The following is a 25,198-nucleotide window of genomic DNA, read 5'->3' on the forward strand; positions in this document are numbered from 1 at the left end:
CTATTCTGTTCTAGTTTGTTCTGTTCTCTGTTTTACAACAGCATGTAGATAATAGATTAAAATAGAATAATGTGTAGTAAATTCTATTCCATTCTACATACGTTCTGTTCTATTATGTTGTATTCTGTATATATTCTGTTCTACATACTGTATGACACATTCTATTCTATTTTTGTCCTGTATCTTTGTTTCTGTTCCACTCTGTCTTATTCTGTTTTGTTCTTTTATTGTCTACTCTACTGCATTCTATTATATTTTATTCTGTATATATTAGGTTCTGTTTACATACTGTATGGTGTGATCTACTCTATTCTATTCCGAAGTTTAAAATTCTGTGTTGTATTCTACTCTACTAACTTCACATTATATTCTATGTTCTACTTTCAACTCTATTCTATTCTGATTCAGAAACACTTGAGTTATGTTGGGGTTTGTTTTAAAGAAATTCTCAAGGTTTCCTCATTCGTTAGTTGCTCTGGATGAAAACATCTGCTCAATGACTAAATGTATCTGCAAATGTAAATGTTAATGATATATAAAAACATGAGAGAACATGATAGCTGGTTGAAATTAAGGATGGTACAAAGGTATGACCCTGTTGTGTTGCTCTTCTTAAAGCTCTCAGGCATGTTGAGGGAGAAATAAGTGCGAAGCCACCGCAGAGTTTGTTGCCGCGTTATGGACACAGCCTGCTGGACGAGGCCCGCGCTGAAATCCGCAACCTGTGAGTGACTCAATCTGCACTGACAGACCCTCAAACAGAAACACAACACTAAATCTAGGGATCCACTGAAATAGGATTTAATGCTGATATACATTAGCCGATAAATATAAAACTGTAAAATTTTTCGGCAGGATTGCTAAAACAAAACGTAAACACATACAGTAAACAACTGATTTTATTGTAAAACCTTGACCTCAGAAAAGTTTGAACTGATCTCAGATGTTTACCATTCATTCATTTTTCTTTGGCTTAGTCCCTTATTTATCAGGGGGTCGCCACAGCGGAATGAACCGCCAACTATTTCAGTATGTGTTTTAGGCAGTGGATGCCCTTTCAGCCGCAACCCAGTACTGGGAAACACCCATACACTCTTGTATTTACACACACTCATACGCTACGGCCAATTTAGCTTCATGGGTATTATGTTTACATTATTATCTGTTTTAACTCGCTGTGAACAGCTGCGTCTCATTTCAGTTCTCGTTGCCATGGTAGCACACAACATAATTAATGCATCTACGCTCGACCTTCAGGATTTCACAGTAACGTGCACGAGCAGTTATCTAGATTATGTAAGCTGAACTCAGATTAGTTAGATCAAATGATCTTCATCTTGCTGTTATGGAACATATTTAAGCGTCGACGTTTAGCTCGACTCATTGAAGTCAGGCTTTTGACTTTAATCTCAGCTTATTTAAACCACTTTTATTTAATAGCCCTCTGGTCTACTACAATAAATACTAAACACTGCCCATACTTCGATGTGACTTTTGCATATGTGCACCTTATATCTTTATATTTTAGTCCTATTGCGCATGCCTAACTAAAATAACATTAAGCTCAATCCCTGTTTGATGCGCCCTCAGGGAGAATGTGATCGAGAGCCAGCAGATGCAGATGGAGGAGCTGGAGAGGTCAGCAGAGATGATGAGAGATCAGCTGAAGAGGAGAGACAGAGAGTTTGAGGAGTCGCTGCTACAGGTCCGAGAACAGCAGGCCAGCGGACAGAGGTCATACTCTCTACTCTGAACACTCACATTTACAATCAGGCATTTAGCAGATGCTTCTGTCCTAAGCAATTTACAAATGATTTTTTTGTTAGATGATAGTATCTGTATTAGTTGATTTAGGATATCTGTAAGCTAGTGCGCACCAAAACAGTGACAAAACTGGCATTTATTTCTGTTTCATGTTTAATTCTATTTATTTTCTTATGCTTTCTGGATGATGTTGTATTATGTTTTGTCCGACTATTTGTGTATTTTGAAATGGCCTTTGTAACCCCGACTTATATTTTATTTTTATTTGTTATGTTGTTTTTTTGTTCTGTTTAGGTTATTGATTATTTCTTATGCTAAAAACAATAAAAAGATTATAAAAAAAAAAATTGGCATTTAGAAGAAACCTGATATAAAAATACAGAGCTGGCAGTTTGTCACTTCCCCCTAAATGGATCAATGCTTTGTTTTTACGTCGCCTCATATTTAAAATCAAATCTTCTTCACTGGCAGAGCTGTGATAAAACAAAACACTACTGGCTATTTTTTAAAGGGGAGGAGCTACAGTATGCCCCGCCCTCTCATCATGTATCAGTTGAGATTACGTCAAACATTGAATAAAAATGCTCATTTCAAAGCACTTCATGGGCCGTTAAGAGATGTTGAGTGAGGGAATTGCTGCGCTCACACTAGACGCGGATGAAGCGCCAGGAGCGAGTAATTTACATGTTAAGTCAATGCAAAGATGCGAATAGACATCCTGCGGCGCGATACACACGAATAAGGCATCGCGAGTTCTGTGTTTTGTGTGTTTGATTTGCTAATCATTCGAGTTGGTAAATGTGAACTAGAGGTCTGCATTCCCGCGGATGTCCCGCGAGTGCCGCAGGACCCGACCAGATTTCTGCGGCACGGGAAAAAATTTCCGAATAAATCGCGGGAGCGGTCGGTAATGGGTTTAATTTGGGACGGGAGTGGGCTGCCTAGCAATATCGCGGATATTGCTATGCGAATGAGAGAGAGAGAGAGAGAGCTTTGCCTGTGTGTGTGCTTGGTGCTTGTGTGTGTATGTTAGTGCGGGCGTGAATGAGAGAGAGAGAGAGCTTTCCCAGATAGCAAAATACACTCGGGCCAGTTCCGGCTAGATTCTCGCCTGCCAGAGACTTACCACTCAGCCTGGCTCTGGCTGCCGGACTCCGGATGCTTGTAGACTCACTGCCTGATTCCGGCCCGAATCAATCGGGCCAGATGCGGCGGCCGTAAGCGAGCCGACGCTGTCGCATCCGCGCCGGAATCGGCCCGAGAGTAATGTGCGCTGCGGCCCGGAGCTGGCGCGACTCAGTATTTATATACCTTTATATAAAACCTTTTAGTATTACATTGGTACTTAATACATGGTATTACAAGCCTTTGAGTTGATATAACAGCAAACGCCTGTGTGTCTGCTTGGTGCTTGTGTGTGTGTTAGTGTGCGCGCGCGTATGAGAGAGAGAGATGTGTCTGTGTGTCTGCTTGGTGCTGTGTGCGTCTGTGTTTATACAGACAGCTTGGCTGTCTGGACTGTAAAGCTATGGGATTTTTGGTTTTGTTCTCCCCTCGCTCTTTAGCGGGATCGGGCGCAGCGGCCAGAAAACAGGGCGGGTCAGGCAGCGGGACAATAAATTCTTAATATAAGCGGGAGCGGTCGGGTTCGGGCTAAAACCTGGCGGGTGCGGGCGGGAGCGGGATTCAAAATTTAGTCCCGCGCAGATCTCTAATGTGAACTTCAGCAGACATTCTCGCTACGTTAACCAATCAGGAGCTTGCTTTTGTAGGGGCGTGATTATGACGTAGTGCCTGTTGTTGGTGTCCCAGGGGAGAATCCTCTTGCCGACACCAGCTCATCAAACTGGGCACGGCTCCGTCTGAAGCACCGCTGAAAGCTTCCATCATCCAGGTACAGTTTCTGCAGGAGTTGATGAACTCACAGAGTTGGGTGCACCTCTGAAAGGATCTAGTGGACACAACGCAGAACGAATATGCACAGTGTTTTTCAGCCTTCCTAAAGCAAAAACAGGTACTCTCTCAATAAAATACATGTTAACCATTTAGCAACGAAGCTAACATCACCGGATAGATAGAAGCCCAGTCTATGATGCGAATCCACGTCTACTGTGAATCGAATTTGACGCGCAAATGAGGCGAGTAAACTGCGAATAGCGCGATTCATTCGTTCCGCGTCTGGTGTGAACACAGCATCAGAAAGTCTCTGATGCAAAACTGATCTGTTAAAATGCCAGATGAAGGAGTGTGCTTTCTACAGGTGGTTTGTCAAGCCCACTCACCTGTAAACGCTCACATTCACGCTCACCTGCTGTTCTGATGCTCAATGTGTTTTCTAGGTTGACCATCAAGGATAACGTGGAGATGATCAAGCTACAGAAGCTGTTGTCAGAGAAGGCAAACACACTCGCAGTGCTGGAGGGAAGATTTCTGCAGCAGCAGGAGGTACACAGGGATGATTTAGTGATGACAACTCAAGGCTAAAACTGTTGGTCAAAACATATTTTTGTGCACAGAAAAAAACAAACAATTAAAACTCACTGAAACTAACAATATTCACTGAAAAACAAATGGAAGTGAATATAATAATAATAATAATAATAATAATAGACACTGTTAAATTAAATCCATTTTGGAATAAGGCTGTTTAATAATGCTACTTTTCGGATGCACTGTATGGGCCCTATCAGACACCAGGCACAATGCGGCGCAAGGCACGGCGCAAATGTTATTTGCTAGTTTCAGCCTTACGCAAGTGTCGTTTTGCTGTTTTGCAGCACGCTGTTTAAATAGTAAATGCATTTGCGCTCATATGTGCGCCCATAGGCATTCTGGTCTAAAAAGGAAGGTGTTCTCAGGCGGACCGCTGGCGCGTTGCTATTTTGAGAATCTATAATAGATTTTTCATTAGACCAAAACAAACCCGGTCTAAACTCCAGCGCAGAGTTGCGCCTCGCTTACACACTGCTTACACACAAGATGTAGAGCAATACACAAATATCTTTACATATGAAAACAATAAAATATTAAGGATATATATATAAGATATAATAAGGATATATGTAGAATATAAATATAAAGGATTAAAATATTACAAAACATATTATTTTCTAGCCTACATAAATATGAAAAATCACTGCTTTTATGTCTTCTTCATCTCGGGAGGCTTTTTCAGTTCATTCATAACAATTTGCTTTTGTGTAATGTTATTATTATCAGCAGTATTATTTATTATATGCATATTTATATTTGTTTTATTAAAAACAAGCTTAGATTTGCCCACCTGTCAGGTTTTAGACCGTATGAGGCACAGCATGTGTTTTAGGATAGAACTCAGGTTTTTGAGCACATTTTGTTATTATTGTTTATTTATTCGTTTGCTGGAAATTAGAACTGAATTTAGAAATAGTTTTGAAACAAATCTTTGCGCTTAACAAATGAAATTAATTATTTATATGCTAATTGATGTCTGTGCGTAAAGGTTTCCCTATCCACGAGAGCGAATGTGAAAGTAGATCATTTATCTCTCATTCTTGCGGGGTAGATGCTCTGTTTAACTGTTTTCTGTTAAAAAAACTGTTAACTATTTGCTTGTGAAATGCTCAGTTTTTCCACTTACACTTACTTTACGTCCTGTGAATAGCAAATGCACTTGCGACGCAAGGCTCTTAAAGGGAATGGGAGATGAGACTCTGATTGGTTTCTCAAAACACACCTATAACTCATTAAGAAAATAAACTCAACCCTTTTAGACCATGAGCCACGGCGCAAAGTGGATTTTTCCCATCCTTAAATTAGCAAAAATGCATTCTGATACGCCCTGAATGCGTTTGCGCCCTGCGCTTTGCTCTCTGCGCATGGACCGTCAAAACAGAGCCCTATGTGTCTGTGTGTGTGTGTGTGTGTGTGTGTGTGTGTGTGTGTGTGTGTGTGTATTTGCTGCCCTCTGCTGGTGTTGATGTGAGTATCAGCTGCTGTGTTTATGGTTGTCCGCAGAGCATGAAGACTCTAAAGGCCAGTCACGATGCTGCGCTGCTGAAGGTGGAGGATGGCAACCGGCAGCTGAAGGAGGAGAGACTGAAGAGTTTACAGCTGGAGACACAGATCACCAGCAGAGCCCTGGAGCACAGACACCTGCTGGAGGTACACACACACACACACAGCACACACAGTTTAGCTGTACTAAATGAGAAATGTGCTTACTAGCTGAAATAAATGAACTATTATATTTATAAACTACAAACCTTTGATGCAATAGAATACGATATGATGCTAATAACTATTGTAACTCGAGTCTGTTTCCAGTTACAAGAGAGAATCCAGGATTTGGAGAAAGAGAGAGACTTGCTCAAAGAAAACTGCGATAAACTAGTGAAAAGGTGAGGAGATAAATATATTCAATACTATTCATTTTCCTTCAGCTTAGATCCTTAATTAATCAGGGTTCCAATCCAGCGTCTGATGAACACGTTCTCCCCCCTCCCCCCTCACTACATATCAGATTTTGCCTACTCTTCATCACAAGGAAGACAAGTAGGAATCATTAATAAGTGTGTGTGTAATGTAATGTAATGTGTATTTATATAGCATGTTTATCATGTATGGCCATACATCCAAAGCGCTTCACAATCATGAGGGAGGGGGGGGAGGTCTCTCCACACCACCACCAGTGTGCAGCATCCACTTGGATGATGCGACGGCAGCCACAGGACAACGGCGCCAGTGCTTCACCACACACCAGCTATTGGAGGAGTGGAGAGACAGTGATAGAGCCAATTCGGTGGAAGGGGATGATTGGGAGGCCATGATCGTAAGGGCCGATAGAGGGACTTTGGCCAGGACACCGGGGTTACACCCCTGCTCTTTCACGAGAAAGCCCTTGGGATTTTTAATGAGCACAGAGAGTCAGGACCTTGGTCCGAAAGACGGCACCCACTGACAGTATAGTGTCCCCTTCACTTCACTGGGGCATTAGTACTCACACAGACCGCATGTTGAGCGCCCCCTGCTGGCCTCACTAACACCACTGCCAACAGCAACCTAGTGTTACCTAGTGGTCTCCCATCCAGGTACTGACCAGGCTCAGCCCTGCTTAGCTTCAGTGAGTAACCGGTCTTAGGCTACAGGGTAATGGAGGACTCAGAGTCATAGAACTGGATTGGAGAGGTGTTATATCCAAATCATATGCATTTTAAGTTTATAGAAGTTATACATTAACAAAATACCCTTAAATATACATTTTTTTACAGCGCAATAGCCTAGTGGTTAGCGAGCTGACATATGGTGCAGTAGCACTTCAGGGCGTCCCGAGTTCGAATCCCGTATTGAGGACATTTCACGACCCTACCCTCTCTCTTTCCCTCCCTTTCATTTCCTGTCTAAAATACTGTCCTATTCTCTCAATAAAGGCAAAAAGGCCAAAAATAAATCTTAAAAATATATATATATACATTTTTTGTATTTCTTTAGTAAACTTAAGTATTTAAAATCCATAAATTTTCACTAGTTGTATTAGAATTTTTTTCAAAGTGTGCTTTAAATCCTTAAAAAATAAGTAAAATCTTTGTAGAACTAGAAATATATGTACAGTTTATCCTTTATTTTAAAAATGCAGACAAAACATTATAGATTAATTTATTCATTCATTTTCTTGTCAGCTTAGTCCCTTTATCAATCTGGGGTCGCCACAGCGGAATGAACCGCCAATTTATCTAGCACATGTTTTATGCAATGGATACCCTTTCGGCTGCAATCCATCTCTGGGAAACACCCATACATCATTTACACACATACACTACGAACAATTTAGCCTACCCAATTCACCAGTACCGCATGTCTTTGGACTTGTGGGGGAAACCAAAGCACCCGGAGGAAACCCACATGAACATGGGGAGAACATGCAAACTCCACACATAAACACCAACTGACCCAGTCGAGGCTCGAATCAGCGACCTTTCTGCTATAAGGTGACAGCACTACCTGCTGCGCCACCGCATGGTCACATTATAGATTCATTTTATTTTAAAAATATAATATCTTATTTTTTTATTTAACTATAGCAGCCAGGTAGGGGGCCTACAAGACATTGTGCCCAGGGGCCTCTGAAATCTTAATCCGGGCCTGACGGGAGGTCAGGTGTTAAATACTGGGAATTAAGTTATCAACACAGCCGGATTACAATTGGACTACAGTCACACTGTGGATTGAAGCTAATACATTTCTCACACGGAGCGATTGTTTCGCTTCACAAGATCTCTTAATAATAATGGGCTAATAATATTGACCATAAAATGGTTTCAAAAATTAAGAACTGCTTGTTTTCTAGCCGAAATAAAACAAATAAGACTTTCTCCAGGAGAAAAAATATTAGAGGAAACACTGTGAAAAATTCCTGAATCTGAATTCCTGAAGAAAAACTCTCAGGAGGGTGAATAATTCTGATTTCAACTGCACAATCAGACTATAGCCTGCTAATATCTTAAAGCTAACCTTAATATTAAAGCTAATAATATTTTAAATAGGGTTCGATTTCTTTCACGGAGCGATTGCTTTGCTTCACAAGATCCTAGTGTGTCATCAGGAGCCATGGATATAGATTTGCACTTGTTTGCATGTGTTAATTTTGAATCTAAAAAACGGTCACCATTCACTCCCATTATAAGAATCACCAAGAGCCACAGATTCAACTACTGAGTAATAAAGTCACCTACATCTTGGATGGAGTGTGGATGAGCAGGAAGTGTTCATTTTTGGGTGAACTACACCTTTAATACTGTGTGTAAATGGGGTCTTGTGTTGTGTGTTAACTGCACTGTTATTATTGCTCATGCCTATTATTGTGATCATTACTGTGAAGTGTTTCGCTCTGAGTGTGGTTTTTGTGTCGCACCAGTGCGTTTGATGTGAGTCAGGAGCAGAAATGGAGGACGAGAGAACAGCAGCTCAAACTACAGGTCGCTCAGCTGGAGACGGCGTTAAAGTCTGACCTCGCTGATAAAAACCAGATCCTGGATAAGATCAAGGCAGAGAGAGGTAAACCCAACACACGACCCGCAGCTGCTGTTAAACCGACGCTGTGTTTCACGCACTGATGTCTGATTTTTCACGCAAGATGTAAATGAAAACCTGACGCAGGAAAACAAGCAACTTCAGCTGCGCTACCTCGAGCAGAAACAGCAACTGGAGGAAATTAAAGATCGCATGAAGTTCTTCACCAAGGTGAGGTGCAATATTTATCACAGCGTGGGGGAGTAATTCATCCGGAAAAAAAAACAAAACAAAACAATGTGGAAGTTTTATTTGTTGAATTGTGATTCTGCTCTCTGAAGGAAAGTGAAATCGATGCGGCTGAACTCAGCGAAGCCCTGATGCTTATCAAGGTAAATACTGGACTGCAAAACTATTTACAAATGATTTATTATTACTGAACTAATTACATTTACTTTCCCAGAGATGGGTTGCGGCTGGAAGGGCATCACTGCGTAAAAACTTGCTGGATAAGTTGGCGGTTCATTCCGCTGTGGCCACCCTGGATTAATAAAGGGACTAAGCTGACAAGAAAATGAATGAATGAATAATTACATTTACTTGTTTTATGGTGAGATTTTGGGGGCTAAGGATCAACCATGTAATCAATCAATCATTTTTCTTTTCGGCTTACTCCCTTTATTAATCTGGGGTCTCCACAGCGGAATGAACCGCCCAGTGTAATTATGAAAGTAACTATAGACATTCATTCATTCATTTTCCTTTGGCTTAGTCCGTTATTTATCAGGGGTTGCCACAATGGAATGAATCGCCAATTATTCCAGCAAATGTTTTACACAGCGTATGCCCTTCCAGCTGCAACCCAGAACTGGGAAACACCTATACACTCTTAAATTCACACACACTCGTACACTAGCGCTAAAAATCTTATTTAATTTATGTAGCGAAATTAGCTCAATTTATGAATATTAATGATTAATAAGAACATGTTGTTATTATTATTATTTTTTTTAATACTCAGAATTGACTCATAGTTAATTAAACAAAATAAATAAAACACTTGCACGTGTGAGTGGACCCTGGAATTATTTATTTATTTAGAAAGGGAATTATAACTACTTCTTGTGAAGTGGATGAATAGTTTAAAAGTTTAAGTAAACTTAGGCTTGTTGCAAGGGTTCACAGGCTTCACAGCAAGAAGGTTACTGACTCAAGTCCCGGCTGGGTCAGTTGGCATTTCTTTGTGTAGTTTGCATGTTCTCCCCATGCTGGCGTGGGTTTTCTTCTGGGGGTTCCGGTTTCCCCCATAGTCCAAACACATGTGCTATAGGGGAATTGTCCCATAGTGTATGTAGATGAGTGTGTATGGGTGTTTTCCAGTACTGGGTTGCGGGTGGAAGGGCATCCGCTGCATAAATCATATGCTGGAATATTTGGCGGTTCATTCCACTGGGCGACCTCTGAAATAGAGACTAAACCGAAGGGAAATTAAATAAAGCCAAGCCAAGCTTTTGATCATCTGTGCATTCCAGCTACCCTCATTATTGCATAGATTTCACTATTGTTTTGCATTTTTAATGATCTTTCAGGTCCGTCGTAGTCAGAAGAGCGGAGAGCTCGGATTCCTAGAGAAGGTGGAGGAAGATGTGAAGGTGGACGTGGAGCGATCTTTGAAGGAACTGCAGGCCACTTACGCGGAGACGGTTCAAGAGCTGGAGAAGACCAGGAACATGCTCATCATCCAGCACAAGATCAATAAAGACTACCAGGTTTGATCAATCCTCACACTGATACCCTAATAGACCTTAGATAATCATCTGACTGTCACTCTATTATACAGAAGCCCACGTGAAATCAATAGTGACCCACTTCAGTATCACACATAGGTTCTCTGGAAATAATATAAAATAGATTTATGTCAAGATGCACTTGAGGATTAAACTGACCTGACTGGCTCTGCAACTAATTACTATTCATCTCCCAAATTAGACTCAAAAGCTTTTGATACTTCAGAACGATTGAATTAAAGAATTGAATGTCCATTTTAAACAATTTAGTCAACTGTGAGGTAATAAAAGAAGTCTTGCCCATCAGTGCCCCTATCTGTGGAAAATACACTTCATTATGGAGCAGTGTTGTAATAAACATCTTGGAGATCTTATTTTAAGGGTCTTCTTGTTAATGATTCTGGAGCATTTGATTTGAACATAATCTTCAGGTCTTTGTTTTGATTCAAATGGAGCCGTTTTCTGCCTTCTGTCTAGGTCTCTGTCTTGACTTGGCCTCAAACATCTTCAGGTCTCAGTTTGACTCCGGTCTTTTTTTTGACAGTTTTCAATTGTCAGTCTTGACCTAGACTTGACACTCTTCTGGTCTTGGTCTTGACCCTCTTTTGGGAACATCCTTGACGTAGACCTGTCACTCTTCTAGACTTAGTCTTGACTTACTCTCTTCTGGTCCTAACTTAATCTTGACCCTATCCCGGACATACTCTTGACTTAGACTTTACCCTTTTCTGGTCTTAACTTAGACTTACTCTCTTCTGGTCTTAACTTAGACTTACTCTCTTCTGGTCTTAACTTAGACTTACTCTCTTCTGGTCTTAACTTAGACTTACTCTCTTCTGGTCTTAACTTAGACTTACTCTCTTCTGGTCTTAAATTAGACTTGACCCTCTTCTAGTCTTGTTATTGACAGAGACATGGCTTTCTTCTGGTCTAAACTTATACTTGATCCTTGTTTGTTCTTGGGTCTTGACTTAGAGTTGACTCCCTTCTGATAATAACTTAGACTAGACCCTCTTCTTTTCTTGGTATTGACAGAAACATGGCTTTCTTCTGATTTTGACGACTATTCCTTGGTCTTGGACTTAAAATCATCATTTTTGGCTCAGTCTTGATCTAGATTCATTCCTCTACTAGTCTCTGTTTTGACTGTGGTGCAGTTCTCTTCAGGTACGTTTTGACTCAGGCTTGACCCTGTGGAGGTATTTGCCTCAACCCAGATTCTTGTCTCAGTTTTGTCTGAGATTTGTCCATTTTGTCCACTCGGACCTGACCTATTTCTGTACTGTATCTTGACTTTTTTAGATCTGTATTGACTCTGACTTAACTCTCGTGTGACCTCTGCCTTGATTCAGACATTACCTACTTTGGTCTCTATATTGGCTTAGACCCAACCTGCTCAAATATAAGCCTGAAATTGCATTTAAAATGGTTTTGCCTCAACTGCAATTCTATTAGCAAAGAAAGTGGTTACAAAATGTATTTCACGTTACCTTTAATGATTAGTTTGGACACACATGGATATATTTATATGTCTTTATTGTAGGCTGAAGTTGAAGCAGTCAATCGTATGATGGATGATCTGAAACTGGAGTATGAGTTAAAGTCAGAGAAGTTGGCTCAGCTTCTGGACATGAGAGCTGCCAAGATAAGAAAACTTGAAGGTTTAGTTGCATGCAACACTTGATCTTCAGATTCCCAATGTTGCCCCAATTAACAGTCGTGTTTAGTAAAACCAATTCTTCCTGTGTCCCTCCAGCCCAGCTGAAAGACATTGCATACGGGACCAAGACCCATGTTTTCAGGCCAGATGAAACCAGTGATGATGTTACAGATGAGTTTGAAGGAACCGTCCAACTGACCCGAGGCGAGAATCTTCTGGAAATCCACTTGGGCAAAGGACAGTTTTCACCTGAAGCTGTAGAAAGTTTAAAGGACAAAGACCCGTCCACCTTCTGCACATATGCCTTTTACGACTTCGAGCTTCAGTCCACACCTGTGGTTCATGGTGGACGTCCAGACTACAGCTTCTCGTCTCAGTATCTTGTGAGAGTGGATGATCTCTTCTTGAATTATCTCCACACCAGCTCCATTACAGTGGAGATTCAACTCGCCGAGGGGTTGAGTTTTCGCACTGTGGCTGCTGGTCAAATCAGGTTAAATCAACTTCTGGAGCGAGATGGCAAGGTGTTTAGCACCATTCAGTTAGTTGGTGAGTCTTTGCCTGTCTACCATCATTGCATTAAAGGATGTTTTACTTTGGAAGTCCTTTGAGGAACCAAAAATGGTTGTTCTATAGCAAGTATGTTTAAACCGGTTTCTGGAGGTGAACTGTTCTGCAGATTTTAGCTTCTGCCTTTATTAGAAATAGAACCAAACTAGCTAACCAAAGACTGTAGACTCACTAGAAACTTCTTGCCCATTGTTGAGTAAGTGGACATTGGCTCTAAAGGATTAGACCGGAATTGAGAAACTGGAATCTTCTTCATTGTGAGTTCACACTTAGATATTGCTTGACAACTGTTAGCAGGTTTGGCATGCTGACCTGGGAGAGAACCCTGAGCTCGGAGATGGTTGAGCCAAGGGCTCCCGCCAGGTCCATAGAGCATGTAAGGGGAGTACGAGATCAGGTAGTTCTCGAGAGCTCCCCTATGGTAAAGGAGGAAAGGAGGAGAAAGGGGTGGATGGGGGGTTTCTTCGGAAAATGAAGATAAGGGAGTAAATCTAGCTAGGCTACTTATAGTGAGTTAGGATAGATCTGATTGGCTAACTAATGAATGTATATGGGTGCCCAGCTGCAGTCAACTATGTGCTCCCTGCTAAAAAATCCAGCTTAAACCAGCCTAGGCTGGTTGGCTGGTTTTAGCTGGTCGACCAGGCTGGTTTTAGAGGGGTTTTGGCCACTTCCAGGCTGATTTCCAGCCATTTCCAGCCTGGTCTTAGCTGGTCAGTCTGGAAAATGACCAGCTAATTCCAGCTAAAACCAGCTTGACCAGCCTGGTTTAAGCTGGACATAGCTGGTTTTGGCTGGGCTCCCAGCCTAGCTAGGCTGGTCTAGCTGGTTTTAGCTGGTCATCTCCCAGCCTAACCATCTAAGACCAGACTGGAAATGGCTGAAAACCAGCCTGGAAGTGGCCAAAACCCCTCTAAAACCAGCCTGGTTTACCAGCTAAAACCAGCCAACCAGCCTACGCTGGTTTAAGCTGGATTTTTCAGCAGGGCTCTTCTCGAAATTAGTTTGTAAAACTTCACTAATTACACGTGCACATGTTTGCAGGTGTTTCAGATGAGATCCAAGTGTTTGGTTCTCTTGAATACTGGCTCAAACTGAAGGTTCCTATGGATCAAGCCATTCGCCTTTACAAGGAGAGAGTAAAAGCACTTGGTTTCCTCAAAACAAGCCTGAGAGATAGCAAGGTATTGTTTACAAATCCATCCAGGGAACGATTCCTACTTCGAAACATGCCAAAATGACTTGCATCTGTTCTTTTTTTCAGGCTTTCTCAGTTCCTGCTCCTAGTTCTTCATCACTGATGAATGGAGATCTCAATGAACTAAGTATCAGCATACACTCCTGCTGTAACCTCAAACCCAAAGGTCCTCACACCCAACCCAGTCCCTACATCGTTTACAAACTCTATGACTTTCCTGACCACGATACGCCAATAATACCTTGCACCACCGAGCCTCAGTTTGAGGATCACATGGTCTTCCCGATGACCATGAACTCCAACCTTGATGCCTTTTTGAGGTCAGAGGCTCTGGTGGTTTATGTGTTTGATGATTTAGATGTTGAGAACCAGCTGTATTTGGGGAAGGCCAGAGTACCACTCGTTTCCCTGGCACACGATAAAACCATCACCGGTGAGGAAAAACACTGTGTTGCAATGACATCATTTTACATAATTTGGTTGATTTTAAGGTCAAAACTAGGCTGACTAGTCTAGTTTTAACAGCAGACGGGGCTCTCAGCTTGTTTTTTATTAGCAGATAGCACTCTAGGCTAGTTTTAACAGCAGGCAGCACTAGTTTTTAACAGCTGATGGCGCTCTAGGCTAGTTTTAACAGCTGATGGCGCTCTAGGCTAGTTTTAACAGCAGATGCCGCTCTAGGCTAGTTTTAACAGCAGATGGCGCTCTAGGCTAGTTTTAACAGCTGATGGCGCTCTAGGCTAGTTTTAACAGCAGATGCCGCTCTAGGCTAGTTTTAACAGCAGATGGCGCTCTAGGCTAGTTTTAACAGCAGATGACGCTCTAGGCTAGTTTTTACAGCAAATGGTGCTCTAGGCTAGTTTTTAAACAGCAGACGGCGCTCTAGACTAGTTTTAACAAAAGACAACACTCTAGACTTGTTTTCATCAGCAGATGGCGCTCAACGCTAGTTTTAACAGCAGACGGTGCTTTAGGCTATTTTTTAACCGCTGATGAAGGCTAGTTTAACAGCAGAAGGCGCTCTAGGCTAATTTTAAACAGCTGATGATGCTCTAGACTAGTTTTAACCGCAGATGGTGCTCTAGGCTAGTTTTTAACAGCTGATGGTGCTCTAGGCTAGTTTTTAACATGTAATGGCACTCTAGGCTAATTTTTACAGCTGATGGCGCTCTGTGCTAGTTTTAATAGCTGGTGGCGCTCTAGGCTAGATTTTTACAGCAAACGGTGCTCTAGGCTAGCTTTTAACAGCTGATGGCGCTCTAGGCTAGTTACTTCTATTATTCAAGCAATGCATCATGGGGTGTAGGAAAAGGTGGTTATGCAGAACTAAAAAACCCTTATTGTTAGCGCCACCTGTGGTTGTTCAATGAACTGCAGCCTGACACTCATGCCTCATTTGTATTTTGCAGGTTTGTTTGAGCTGACAGACCCTGCAGGACTTCCCAGCGGCCAAATAAATGTGACGTTAAAATGGTCGTTTACGTACCTTCCTCCATCGTCCACTGTTTTCAGCACACAACAGACACCAGAGAGACAAACTTCACATGAAAAGGACAAAATAGAGACCGAAACACATATGATGACAGAAGAGCTTCAGCCGTCGCTCTCTGAGGTCAGGCCAGGTCAAAATTATACAATATATAATGTACAGTGAATACATAACATGGGGTTCATATTTCGCCACTTGTGCTCAGTGCTGGTGTTTTCTTGAAGTGTTCTTGAAGCCAAACTTTAATTTTTGTTTTTGCACAGTTTTTAGCCTGTAGTGTTTTTGTTGTTTTATTACTGTGTAATGTACAGATTGTATTTTTTACTGTAGACTCCAATGCCCAGACCCAGACAGCGAACACTACCGAAATCGACTATAAAAAGGGTTTCTTTTGTGGACGTCACAGAGCTTGAAAAACAGGTAATACCATAGTTATTTAAGCATCCTTAAATAATCAATAGCGATAATATTATAATTTAGTTTTATTTTTTATTTAAAGTTGAGTTTAAATATAGTTGTTTTATCTATTATTATTATTATTATTATTACTTTAAATAAGTGTAATGTTTTTATTTAGTAAAACTATGTGAAAATAAGAAATATTCTTCTGTTTCTTGGCAATTAACATTAATTTGCTAAATTAACGTTAAATTTGGTTTATGTTTGTATATATAATATACGCAACTAGTTAGATTTTGTCAGGGTTCTGCCACTTTGGTCTTGTAAATTCTTGTTTTGGTGGCAGAGCTCTGACACTACTCCACGTCTGGTCCTGTTTCTGTCTCTGTGTGCGCGCGCGCGCCGTCGTGGGTGTACGCAGAGTGTGCGCGCTGCCACTTGATGTGGCCGCGCACGCTCTGCGTCCCTCAGACGCGCGCGCTCTTGTACTAGTGTTTGTGTTTGTTCTGTCAGCAGCGCGCTGCTTTATTCTCGGCGCCTCCGTCTAGTTGGTTTCAGTTTTGGTTGGCGCTGAGATGAAGCATGCGCGTTGCTTATGTGTGAGCGCACGGTAAGGTATTTATCTATCGTGTGCTCGTGTCTTGCGTCTCTTGTCAAAGCACGTGGCTTGGTGTTTACATTGTGGTCACGTGCTTTTGTCGTGTGCTTCAGTGTTGCGTTATGTGAGCGCATGGCTTGTATTGTCTCTCTGTGTCATGCGCTCTCTCGTCTATTGTCTAGTCCCACCCTCCTTGTTTACTCATTATTAGTTTGTCATGTTCACCTGTGTTTCAATTTACTTTTTGCTTTATAATCCCCCTCATGTTTTCAGTCATTTGCCTGTTCGTCGTCGTCGTTATTTCCATGTCGTGTGCTATCCAGTCCTGTTTGTCCTGCCAGCCCATCCAAGTTTGTTTGAGTGTTTGTTTTATAGTTATGTTTTTCCCCCTCGGGGTGGTTTTTGTTCTAATTTTGTTTTATTTTTATTATCAATAAATCATCCTGTTTGCACTTGAGTCCTCGCTCCCTCATCCTTCCTGAACCCTGACAGCACGAACAGGCCAAACAGAGGACTCAGCAACAGGATGAGCATAATTATCCTTCCACCCACCACAGCAGAGGAGAGACAGAGGCGCCTTCAGGGGCTGGTGTCGGCCCGCCAGCAAGGTCTGGAGGTAAAAAGCTTTGCCCAGTTTTTTTGGACTTATGCTAGGGGGCTTGAGTTTGATGACGCCACTCTGAAGGAAGCTTTTAATCTCTGTCTCGATGAACCCCTGCCACAGTGGGAGATGGATCAGCTTGGGGTGTTGGACTTCTGGGGCTTCTCACTTTATCTCCACCACCGCAAGGATTGGCAGATCCTCACACCACCTCCAGCTGATTGTGGCAAATACTCCACCCCTTCTTCCTCTACGAGTGCAGCTCATGACCTCCCTCTGACTCGGTCGAGTAAACGGAGGCTGCAGAGAAAGAGGGCTGCCCAAACTGCTGCATCAGCCCCTGAGCGCCCTCCAGTGTCGGCTCCAGCCCCTGAGCGCCCTCCAGTGTCGGCTCCAGCCCCTGAGCGCCCTCCAGTGTCGGCTCCAGCCCCTGAGCGCCCTCCAGTGTCGGCTCCAGCCCCTGAGCGCCCTCCAGTGTCGGCTCCAGCCCCTGAGCGCCCTCCAGTGTCGGCTCCAGCCCCTGAGCGCCCTCCAGTGTCGGCTCCAGCCCCTGAGCGCCCTCCAGTGTCGGCTCCAGCCCCTGAGCGCCCTCCAGTGTCGGCTCCAGCCCCTGAGCGCCCTCCAGTGTCGGCTCCAGCCCCTGAGCGCCCTCCAGTGTCGGCTCCAGCCCCTGAGCGCCCTCCAGTGTCGGCTCCAGCCCCTGAGCGCCCTCCAGTGTCGGCTCCAGCCCCTGAGCGTAGCTCAGTGCCGGCCCCAGTCCGGCTCCTTGCCCTGCCGGCGCCACCCAGACGTCTTGCCCTGCCGGCTTCAGCCCGGCTCCTTGCCCTGCCGGCACCACCCAGACGTCAAGCCCTGCCGGCCCCAGCCCGGCTCCTTGCCCTGCCGGCACCACCCAGACGTCTTGCCCAGCCGGCTCCAGCCCGGCACCTTGCCCTGCCGGCACCTACCAGACGTCTTTCCCTGCCGGCACCTACCAGACGTCTAGCCCTGCCGGCCCCAGCCCGGCTCCTTGCCCTGCTGGAACCTACCAGACGTCTAGCCCTGCCGGCCCCAGCCCGGCTCCTTGCCCTGCCGGAACCTACCAGACGTCTAGCCCTGCCGGCCCCAGCCTGGCTCCTTGCCCTGCCGGCACCACCCAGACGTCTTGCCCAGCCGGCTCTAGCCCGGCACCTTGCTCTGCCGGCACCTACCAGACGTCTTTCCCTGCCGGCACCTACCAGACGTCTAGCCCTGCCGGCCCCAGCCCGGCTCCTTGCCCTGCCAGAACCTACCAGACGTCTAGCCCTGCCGGCCCCAGCCCGGCTCCTTGCCCTGCCGGAACCTACCAGACGTCTAGCCCTGCCGGTCCCAGCCCGGCTCCTTGCCCTGCCGGCTTCAGCCCGGCTCCTTGCCCTGCCGGCACCACCCAGACGTCAAGCCCTGCCGGCCCCAGCCCGGCTCCTTGCCCTGCCGGCACCACCCAGATGTCTTGCCCAGCCGGCTCCAGCCCGGCACCTTGCCCTGCCGGCACCTACCAGACGTCTTTCCCTGCCGGCACCTACCAGACGTCTAGCCCTGCCGGTCCCAGCCCGGCTCCTTGCCCTGCCGGCCCCAACCAGACGTCTTGCCCTGCCGGCCCCAGCCCGGCCCTTTTCCCTGCCGGCCCCAACCAGACGTCTTGCCCTGCCGGCCCCAGCCCGGCTCCTTGCCCTGCCAGCTCCCCTCTGGTCTTCAGCCCCGCCGGCTCCCCTCTGGTCTTCAGCCCCGCCGGCTCCCCTCTGGTCTTCAGCCCCGCCGGCTCCCCTCTGGTCTTCAGCCCCGCCGGCTCCCCTCTGGTCTTCAGCCCCGCCGGCTCCCCTCTGGTCTTCAGCCCCACCGGCTCCCCTCGGGTCTTCAGCCCCGCCGGCTCCCCTCTGGTCTTCAGCCCCGCCGGCTTTAGTTAAGTCGCCTCTAGACCAGCCGGCTCCCCACAGGCCTTCATCCCAGCCGGCCCCCCACAGACCTCTGGTCTTGTTTACCCTCATAGACCCTCCCTGGGTCATCCCTCCTGCTCCTCCCTGGTGTTCCTCCTCTCCACCCTGGACTGACCCTCCGGCTCCACCCTGGCTCCCTGCTGGGGCCCCCGACCCACTGAATCCACCCTGGACTGTCCCTCCTGATCCTCCCTGGTCTTGCCCTCCCATCCCTCCCTTGTTTGTCTTGTTCGGTCTGGCTTGGCTTCCCTCCCTCCCCCCCTTCATGTCGTCTTGCCTGTTCACCTCCCTGTCTTGTGTCTGTTGATGTTGCCAGTTTTGTTGTCTTGTAGTGTTTCTTGTCTGTCTTGTACCTTGTTGGATGTTCCCTTTAGGGACGCCAGGTGGCGTCCCTTTTGGGGGGGGCTAGTGTCAGGGTTCTGCCACTTTGGTCTTGTAAATTCTTGTTTTGGTGGCAGAGCTCTGACACTACTCCACGTCTGGTCCTGTTTCTGTCTCTGTGTGCGCGCGCGCGCCGTCGTGGGTGTACGCAGAGTGTGCGCGCTGCCACTTGATGTGGCCGCGCACGCTCTGCGTCCCTCAGACGCGCGCGCTCTTGTACTAGTGTTTGTGTTTGTTCTGTCAGCAGCGCGCTGCTTTATTCTCGGCGCCTCCGTCTAGTTGGTTTCAGTTTTGGTTGGCGCTGAGATGAAGCATGCGCGTTGCTTATGTGTGAGCGCACGGTAAGGTATTTATCTATCGTGTGCTCGTGTCTTGCGTCTCTTGTCAAAGCACGTGGCTTGGTGTTTACATTGTGGTCACGTGCTTTTGTCGTGTGCTTCAGTGTTGCGTTATGTGAGCGCATGGCTTGTATTGTCTCTCTGTGTCATGCGCTCTCCCGTCTATTGTCTAGTCCCACCCTCCTTGTTTACTCATTATTAGTTTGTCATGTTCACCTGTGTTTCAATTTACTTTTTGCTTTATAATCCCCCTCATGTTTTCAGTCATTTGCCTGTTCGTCGTCGTCGTTATTTCCATGTCGTGTGCTATCCAGTCCTGTTTGTCCTGCCAGCCCATCCAAGTTTGTTTGAGTGTTTGTTTTATAGTTATGTTTTTCCCCCTCGGGGTGGTTTTTGTTCTAATTTTGTTTTATTTTTATTATCAATAAATCATCCTGTTTGCACTTGAGTCCTCGCTCCCTCATCCTTCCTGAACCCTGACAGATTTCACATAAATTTAATATTTAATGTTAATAAAAGTTTAATGTAAAGTTTAATTTTTGTCATATGTTGTTATTATTATGTGTAATAAATATATTATTAATAATAGTGTTGTATTGTTGTATTGTAGTAGTAGTAGTAGTAGTAAAAGTAGTTGTTGTAGTAGTTGTAGTAGTTGTAGTAATTGTTGTAGTAGTAGAAGAAGTTTTTGTAGTAGTTGCAGTACTTATTGTAGTAGTTGTTGTTGTTGTTGTTGTTGTTGTTGTTGTAGTTGTTGTAGTAGTTGTAGTAGTTGTTGAAGTTGTTGTAGTTGTAGTACTTGTTGCAGTAGTTTTGGTAGTTGTCGTAGTAGTAGATGTTTTAGTAGTTGTTGTAGTAGCAGAAGTTGTTGTAGTACTTTTTGTAGTCATCTAGTAGTTGTTGTGTTTGTAGTAGTAGTAGTAGTAGAAGTTGTTGTAGTGCTTGTTGAAGTAGTTGTTGTAGTCGTCGTAGTTGTTTTAATAGTTGTAGTACTTGTTGTAGTAGCTGTTTTGGTAGTTGTCATTGTAGTAGTTGTAGTTGTTGTTTTAGTACTTGTTTTTGTAGTAGTAGTAGTTGTTGTAGTACAAGTTGTAATAGTTGTTTTAGTAGTTGTTGTAGTAGTTGCAGTACTTATTTTAGTAGTAGTTGTAGTAGTAGTATTAGTAGTAGTCGTTGTAGTTGTAGTACTAATTGTTGTAGTAGTTGTTGTTGTAGTTGCAGTACTTATCGTAGTTGTAGTAGTAGTAGTTGTTGTCGTAGTAGTTGTAGTCGTCGTAGTTGTAGTACTTTTTGTAGTAGTTGTTTTAGTAGTTGTTGTATTTATAGTAGTAGTAGCAGTTGTTGTACTTATTGTAGTATTTTTTTGTAGTAGTAGTAGTAATAGTTGTTGTTTTAATAGTTGTTGTAGTAGTTGCAGTAGTAGTTGCAGTAGTTGTTGTTGTTCAGTACATAAAGTTCAGTTTTTCCCTATTTTATTTGACTTCAGCTACCATTTGTTTTAAATAAATAAGTTTTGGTGTAACGATGATAATCTTGTTCGCATATGATGCTTGCTAAGTGAAGCTTTACTATTTCTACTACTCAATTTTAGGCATTAAATAGCCCCGAGTATTATATGTTGTTTCAATTATGTTTGATTTGGATTTTTATGTTTATGTTTTAATTAATCATAAGATGGAGCAACACACACCCACTGATGAAGAAGATGATGATGATGATGATGATGAAGAGCAGAGGGCGCCTGTAACTCCTGCATCTAAGGTAATCTGACAGCCCTGTGATGCTCATTAGTGACAGAGCTGAGGAATAATCTGCTGTTTGTCCTGCTGTTCATCAGACTGTGATCAGACTGGATGCAGGATCATCTTCAGCGGTCAGTGAGGAAGAGGAAGATGAGGAAGAGTCTCAGTTTTCTGAAGGTCAGCTGATCACCGGCAGCTCTCAGTCTGAGGAGTCCGAGATCTCAGAGCAGCTGCAGACCGGTGAGACTCAGACACAACACAACAACACAGAAAATTTACAAAAATATATATTATAAAAGTAATCATTTCAAAAGTAAATGTGGGCTGTTTAAATTTTTGGATATTAGGACATATATTTTAACATAAATCAATATTAAAATCATTTTAGTGCTAAAGTGATTTTAAGCCATCAGTTTTAGTTTTTTTTTTTTCATTCGTGCTTTCATTTATTCATTTGTTTATCTGTCCATTTGTCTATCAGTTTGTTTGTTTGTTCATCAGTCAGTTTGTTTGTTCATCAGTCAGTTTGTTTGTTTGTTTGTTCATCAGTCGGTTTGTTTGTTTGTTTGTTCATCAGTCGGTTTGTTTGTTTGTTTGTTCATCAGTCGGTTTGTTTGTTTGTTTGTTCATCAGTCGGTTTGTTTGTTTGTTTGTTCATCAGTCGGTTTGTTTGTTTGTTTGTTCATCAGTCAGTTTGTTTGTTTGTTTGTTCTTCAGTCAGTTTGTTTGTTTGTTTGTTTGTTCATCAGTCAGTTTGTTTGTTTGTTTGTTCATCAGTCGGTTTGTTTGTTTGTTCATCAGTCGGTTTGTTTGTTTGTTCATCAGTCAGTTTGTTTGTTTGTATGTTCATCAATTAGTTAGTTTGTTTGTTTGTTCATCAGTCGGTTTGTTTGTTTGTTTGTTCATCAGTCGGTTTGTTTGTTTGTTCATCAGTCGGTTTGTTTGTTTGTTTGTTCATCAGTCGGTTTGTTTGTTTGTTTGTTCATCAGTCGGTTTGTTTGTTTGTTTGTTCATCAGTTGTTTTGTTTGTTTGTTTGTTCATCAGTCAGTTTGTTTGTTTGTTTGTTCATTAGTCAGTTTGTTTGTTTGTTTGTTCATCAGTCTGTTTGTTTGTTTGTTCATCAGTCAGTTTGTTTGTTTGTTTGTTCATCAGTCGGTTTGTTTGTTTGTTTGTTTGTTCATCAGTCAGTTTGTTTGTTCATCAGTCTGTTTGTTTGTTTGTTCATCAATCGGTTTGATTTCTTTTGTTCATTAATCGGTTTGATTGTTCAACCAGTTTGGTTGGTTCATCAATTAGTTTGTCGGTTATCAATTTGTTTGTTTGTTAATTTGTTTGTTTGTTTGTTCAACAATTTGTTTGTTTCTTCATCACTCGGTTTGTTTGTTTCTTCATCTATAAGTTTGTTTATCATTCTGTTTTTTATGTTTCTTTGTTTGTTCATCAATTTTTTAGTTTGTTCATTAATCAGTTTGTTTGTATGTTTGTTTGTTCATCAGTCAGTTTGTTTGCTTGTTCATCAATATGTTGGTTTTTTGTTTGCTGATCAAATGGTTTGTTTGTTCATCAATCAGTTTGATTGTTCAACAGTCGATTTGCCTGTTCATCAATTAGTTTTGTTTGTTTGTTCATCAATCAGTTTGTTTGTTTGTTCATCCTTCAGTTTATTTGTTTGTTCATCAATCTGTTTGTTTGTTCATCAATCTGTTTGTTTGTTTGTTCATCCTTCAGTTTATTTGTTTGTTCATCAATTTGTTTGTTTGTTTGTTTGTTCATCCATCAGTTTATTTGTTTGTTCATCAATCTGTTTGTTTGTTTGTTCATCCATCAGTTTATTTGTTTGTTCATCAGTCTGTTTGTTTGTTTGTTTGTTCATCAATCTGTTTTTTCAGTTTGTTTGTTCATCATTCTCTTTGTTTTTTGTTTGTTTGTTCATCTATTGGTTTGTTGTTCATCATTGTTTGTTTGTTTTGTTTATTTGATCATTAATTGGTTTGTTTGTTTCTTCATCAATTTATTTGTTTTTATCACTCGGTTTGTTTGTTCATCATTCCATTAGTTTTTTTTATGTTTGTTTGTTCATTCACTTGTTTGTTTGTTCAGCAGTCAGTTTGTTTGTTTATCAATTGGATTGTTCATCATTGTTTTTGTTAGTGTGTTTATTTGTTTATCCGTTATTTTGTTTGTTTATCCAGTTTGTTTGTTCATCAGTCAGTTTGTTTGCTTGTTCATATATATGTTGGTTTTTTTGTATGTTCATCAATTGGTTTGTTTGTTCATTAGTCGGTTTGTTTTCTTGTTTGCTTGTTCATCAATCAATTTGTTGGTTTGTTAGATTGTTCACTAATTGGTTTGTTTGTTCATCAATCAGTTTGATTGTTTGTTTGCTTGTTTATCAGTTTGTTTGCCTGTTCATCAATCAGTTTGTATGTCTGTTTGTTCGTCAGTCAGTTTATTTGTTTGTTTGCATGTTCATCAGTCTGTTTGCTTGTTCATAGATCGGTTTGTTCATCAGTCAGTTTGTTTGCTTGTTTATCAATCGGTTAGTTTGTTTATTTGTTCATCAATTGGTTTGTTAATTGGCTCATTCATTGGTGGTGCATTCCTTCATTGATCTGTTCATCAGTTGGTTTGTTTTGCTTGTACAGTATTGTGTTTTTGTGTTTTGTCGGTGTTGTTGTGGTCAGGAAGGCCCCGGAGCTTCAGCTCTCATTCAGCCGAGCCGCATATCAATGTTTTGCTCCACAATATTTAGTGTCGAGCGTTAGTATTCAGTTTCATTGGAGGAAGCAGCTGTGCTATTGTGTTTTTTTTCCCAACGAAATGAGAGGCATTAATATTTCATCCGCTGCTGCCAATAATATGATGTGTTTCCTGCTGACAACCAACAACATAAATGTTAATGTGTGTTGACCTTGTGTTTAAAGCGTTCATGTCTAACATCTCTCTCTCAGCCGCTGGAGACCACCGACAGACACAAACGACACCAAAATAAACAGTTCGCCATAACACCTTCCATATGAAATGAGGCATTTAATGATCTTTCCAGAGCTTCAGCAAACTTCTGCTCTGTTCTCTCTGCAGACGCACAGGCTGAGGATGATGATGATGATGATAGTGATGATTGCATCGTTCCTGCTCACAGCACACAGCAGAAAAAACAGGTGCTTTTCATCACTTTGTTTGACAAATTAAATGTTTGGTTTGGTAGAAAACACACTTGATTCATCAAAAGTGACGCAAGATTTTACATTACCAATTATTTCTAGTTTACAATTGTCATGTGCACACAGAGGAAACCCACGCCAACACGGGGAGAAGATGACCAGGTTGGGTCAGTTTTAGATTAGATTAGATTCAACTTTATTGTCATTACACATGTTCAAGTACAATGCAACGAAATGCAGTTGGCATTTCTGTGTGGAGTTTGCATGTTCTCCCTGAGTTGGCATGGGTTTCCTCTGGGTGCTCCGATTTCCCCTAAAGTCCAAACACATGCGGTACCGGGGAATTGGGTAAGCTAAATTGGTTGTAGTGTGTGTGTGTGAATCAATGTGTATGGGTGTTTCCCGGTGCTGGGTTGCAGCTGAAAGGGCATTTACTGTGTATAACATATGCTGAAAAGTTGGCGGTTCATTCCGCGGTGGTGACCCCTGATGAATAAAGGGACTAAGCCGAAGAAAAATTAATGCTTTAAAGAAAGTTAAATAACCTGCCATATTTCAAACCAAAAA

At 42.8% G+C, this 25,198-nt stretch overlaps 2 protein-coding genes across 5 annotated transcripts in view; one reads left to right on the top strand and one right to left on the bottom strand.

Annotated features, from left to right (window-relative positions):
• The window catches only part of mphosph6 (M-phase phosphoprotein 6), a 365,175-nt gene that overhangs the window by 103,416 nt on the left and 236,561 nt on the right, over positions 1 to 25,198 (bottom strand). The gene's annotated exons all lie outside the window — the stretch shown is intronic.
• Positions 1 to 25,198, top strand: part of rpgrip1l (RPGRIP1 like) — a 135,279-nt gene that overhangs the window by 97,623 nt on the left and 12,458 nt on the right. For all 4 annotated transcript variants that reach the window (XR_012399897.1, XM_073942100.1, XM_068217379.2 and 1 more), the window contains 18 exon segments: positions 619 to 724; positions 1,591 to 1,734; positions 4,104 to 4,209; positions 5,761 to 5,907; positions 6,070 to 6,143; positions 8,657 to 8,796; positions 8,876 to 8,982; positions 9,093 to 9,143; positions 10,341 to 10,520; positions 12,082 to 12,199; positions 12,295 to 12,747; positions 13,813 to 13,952; positions 14,033 to 14,399; positions 15,376 to 15,578; positions 15,786 to 15,875; positions 21,399 to 21,485; positions 21,562 to 21,706; positions 24,549 to 24,628. Coding sequence is in view for 3 of the 4 variants with exons in the window: in XM_073942100.1 (XP_073798201.1) it covers positions 619 to 724; positions 1,591 to 1,734; positions 4,104 to 4,209; positions 5,761 to 5,907; positions 6,070 to 6,143; positions 8,657 to 8,796; positions 8,876 to 8,982; positions 9,093 to 9,143; positions 10,341 to 10,520; positions 12,082 to 12,199; positions 12,295 to 12,747; positions 13,813 to 13,952; positions 14,033 to 14,399; positions 15,376 to 15,578; positions 15,786 to 15,875; positions 21,399 to 21,485; positions 21,562 to 21,706; positions 24,549 to 24,628 (2,738 nt within the window). In the remaining variant the exon portion in view is untranslated.

The sequence above is a fragment of the Danio rerio genome, chromosome 25 (assembly GCF_049306965.1).
Source record: "Danio rerio strain Tuebingen ecotype United States chromosome 25, GRCz12tu, whole genome shotgun sequence".
NCBI classification, from domain to species: domain Eukaryota; kingdom Metazoa; phylum Chordata; class Actinopteri; order Cypriniformes; family Danionidae; genus Danio; species Danio rerio.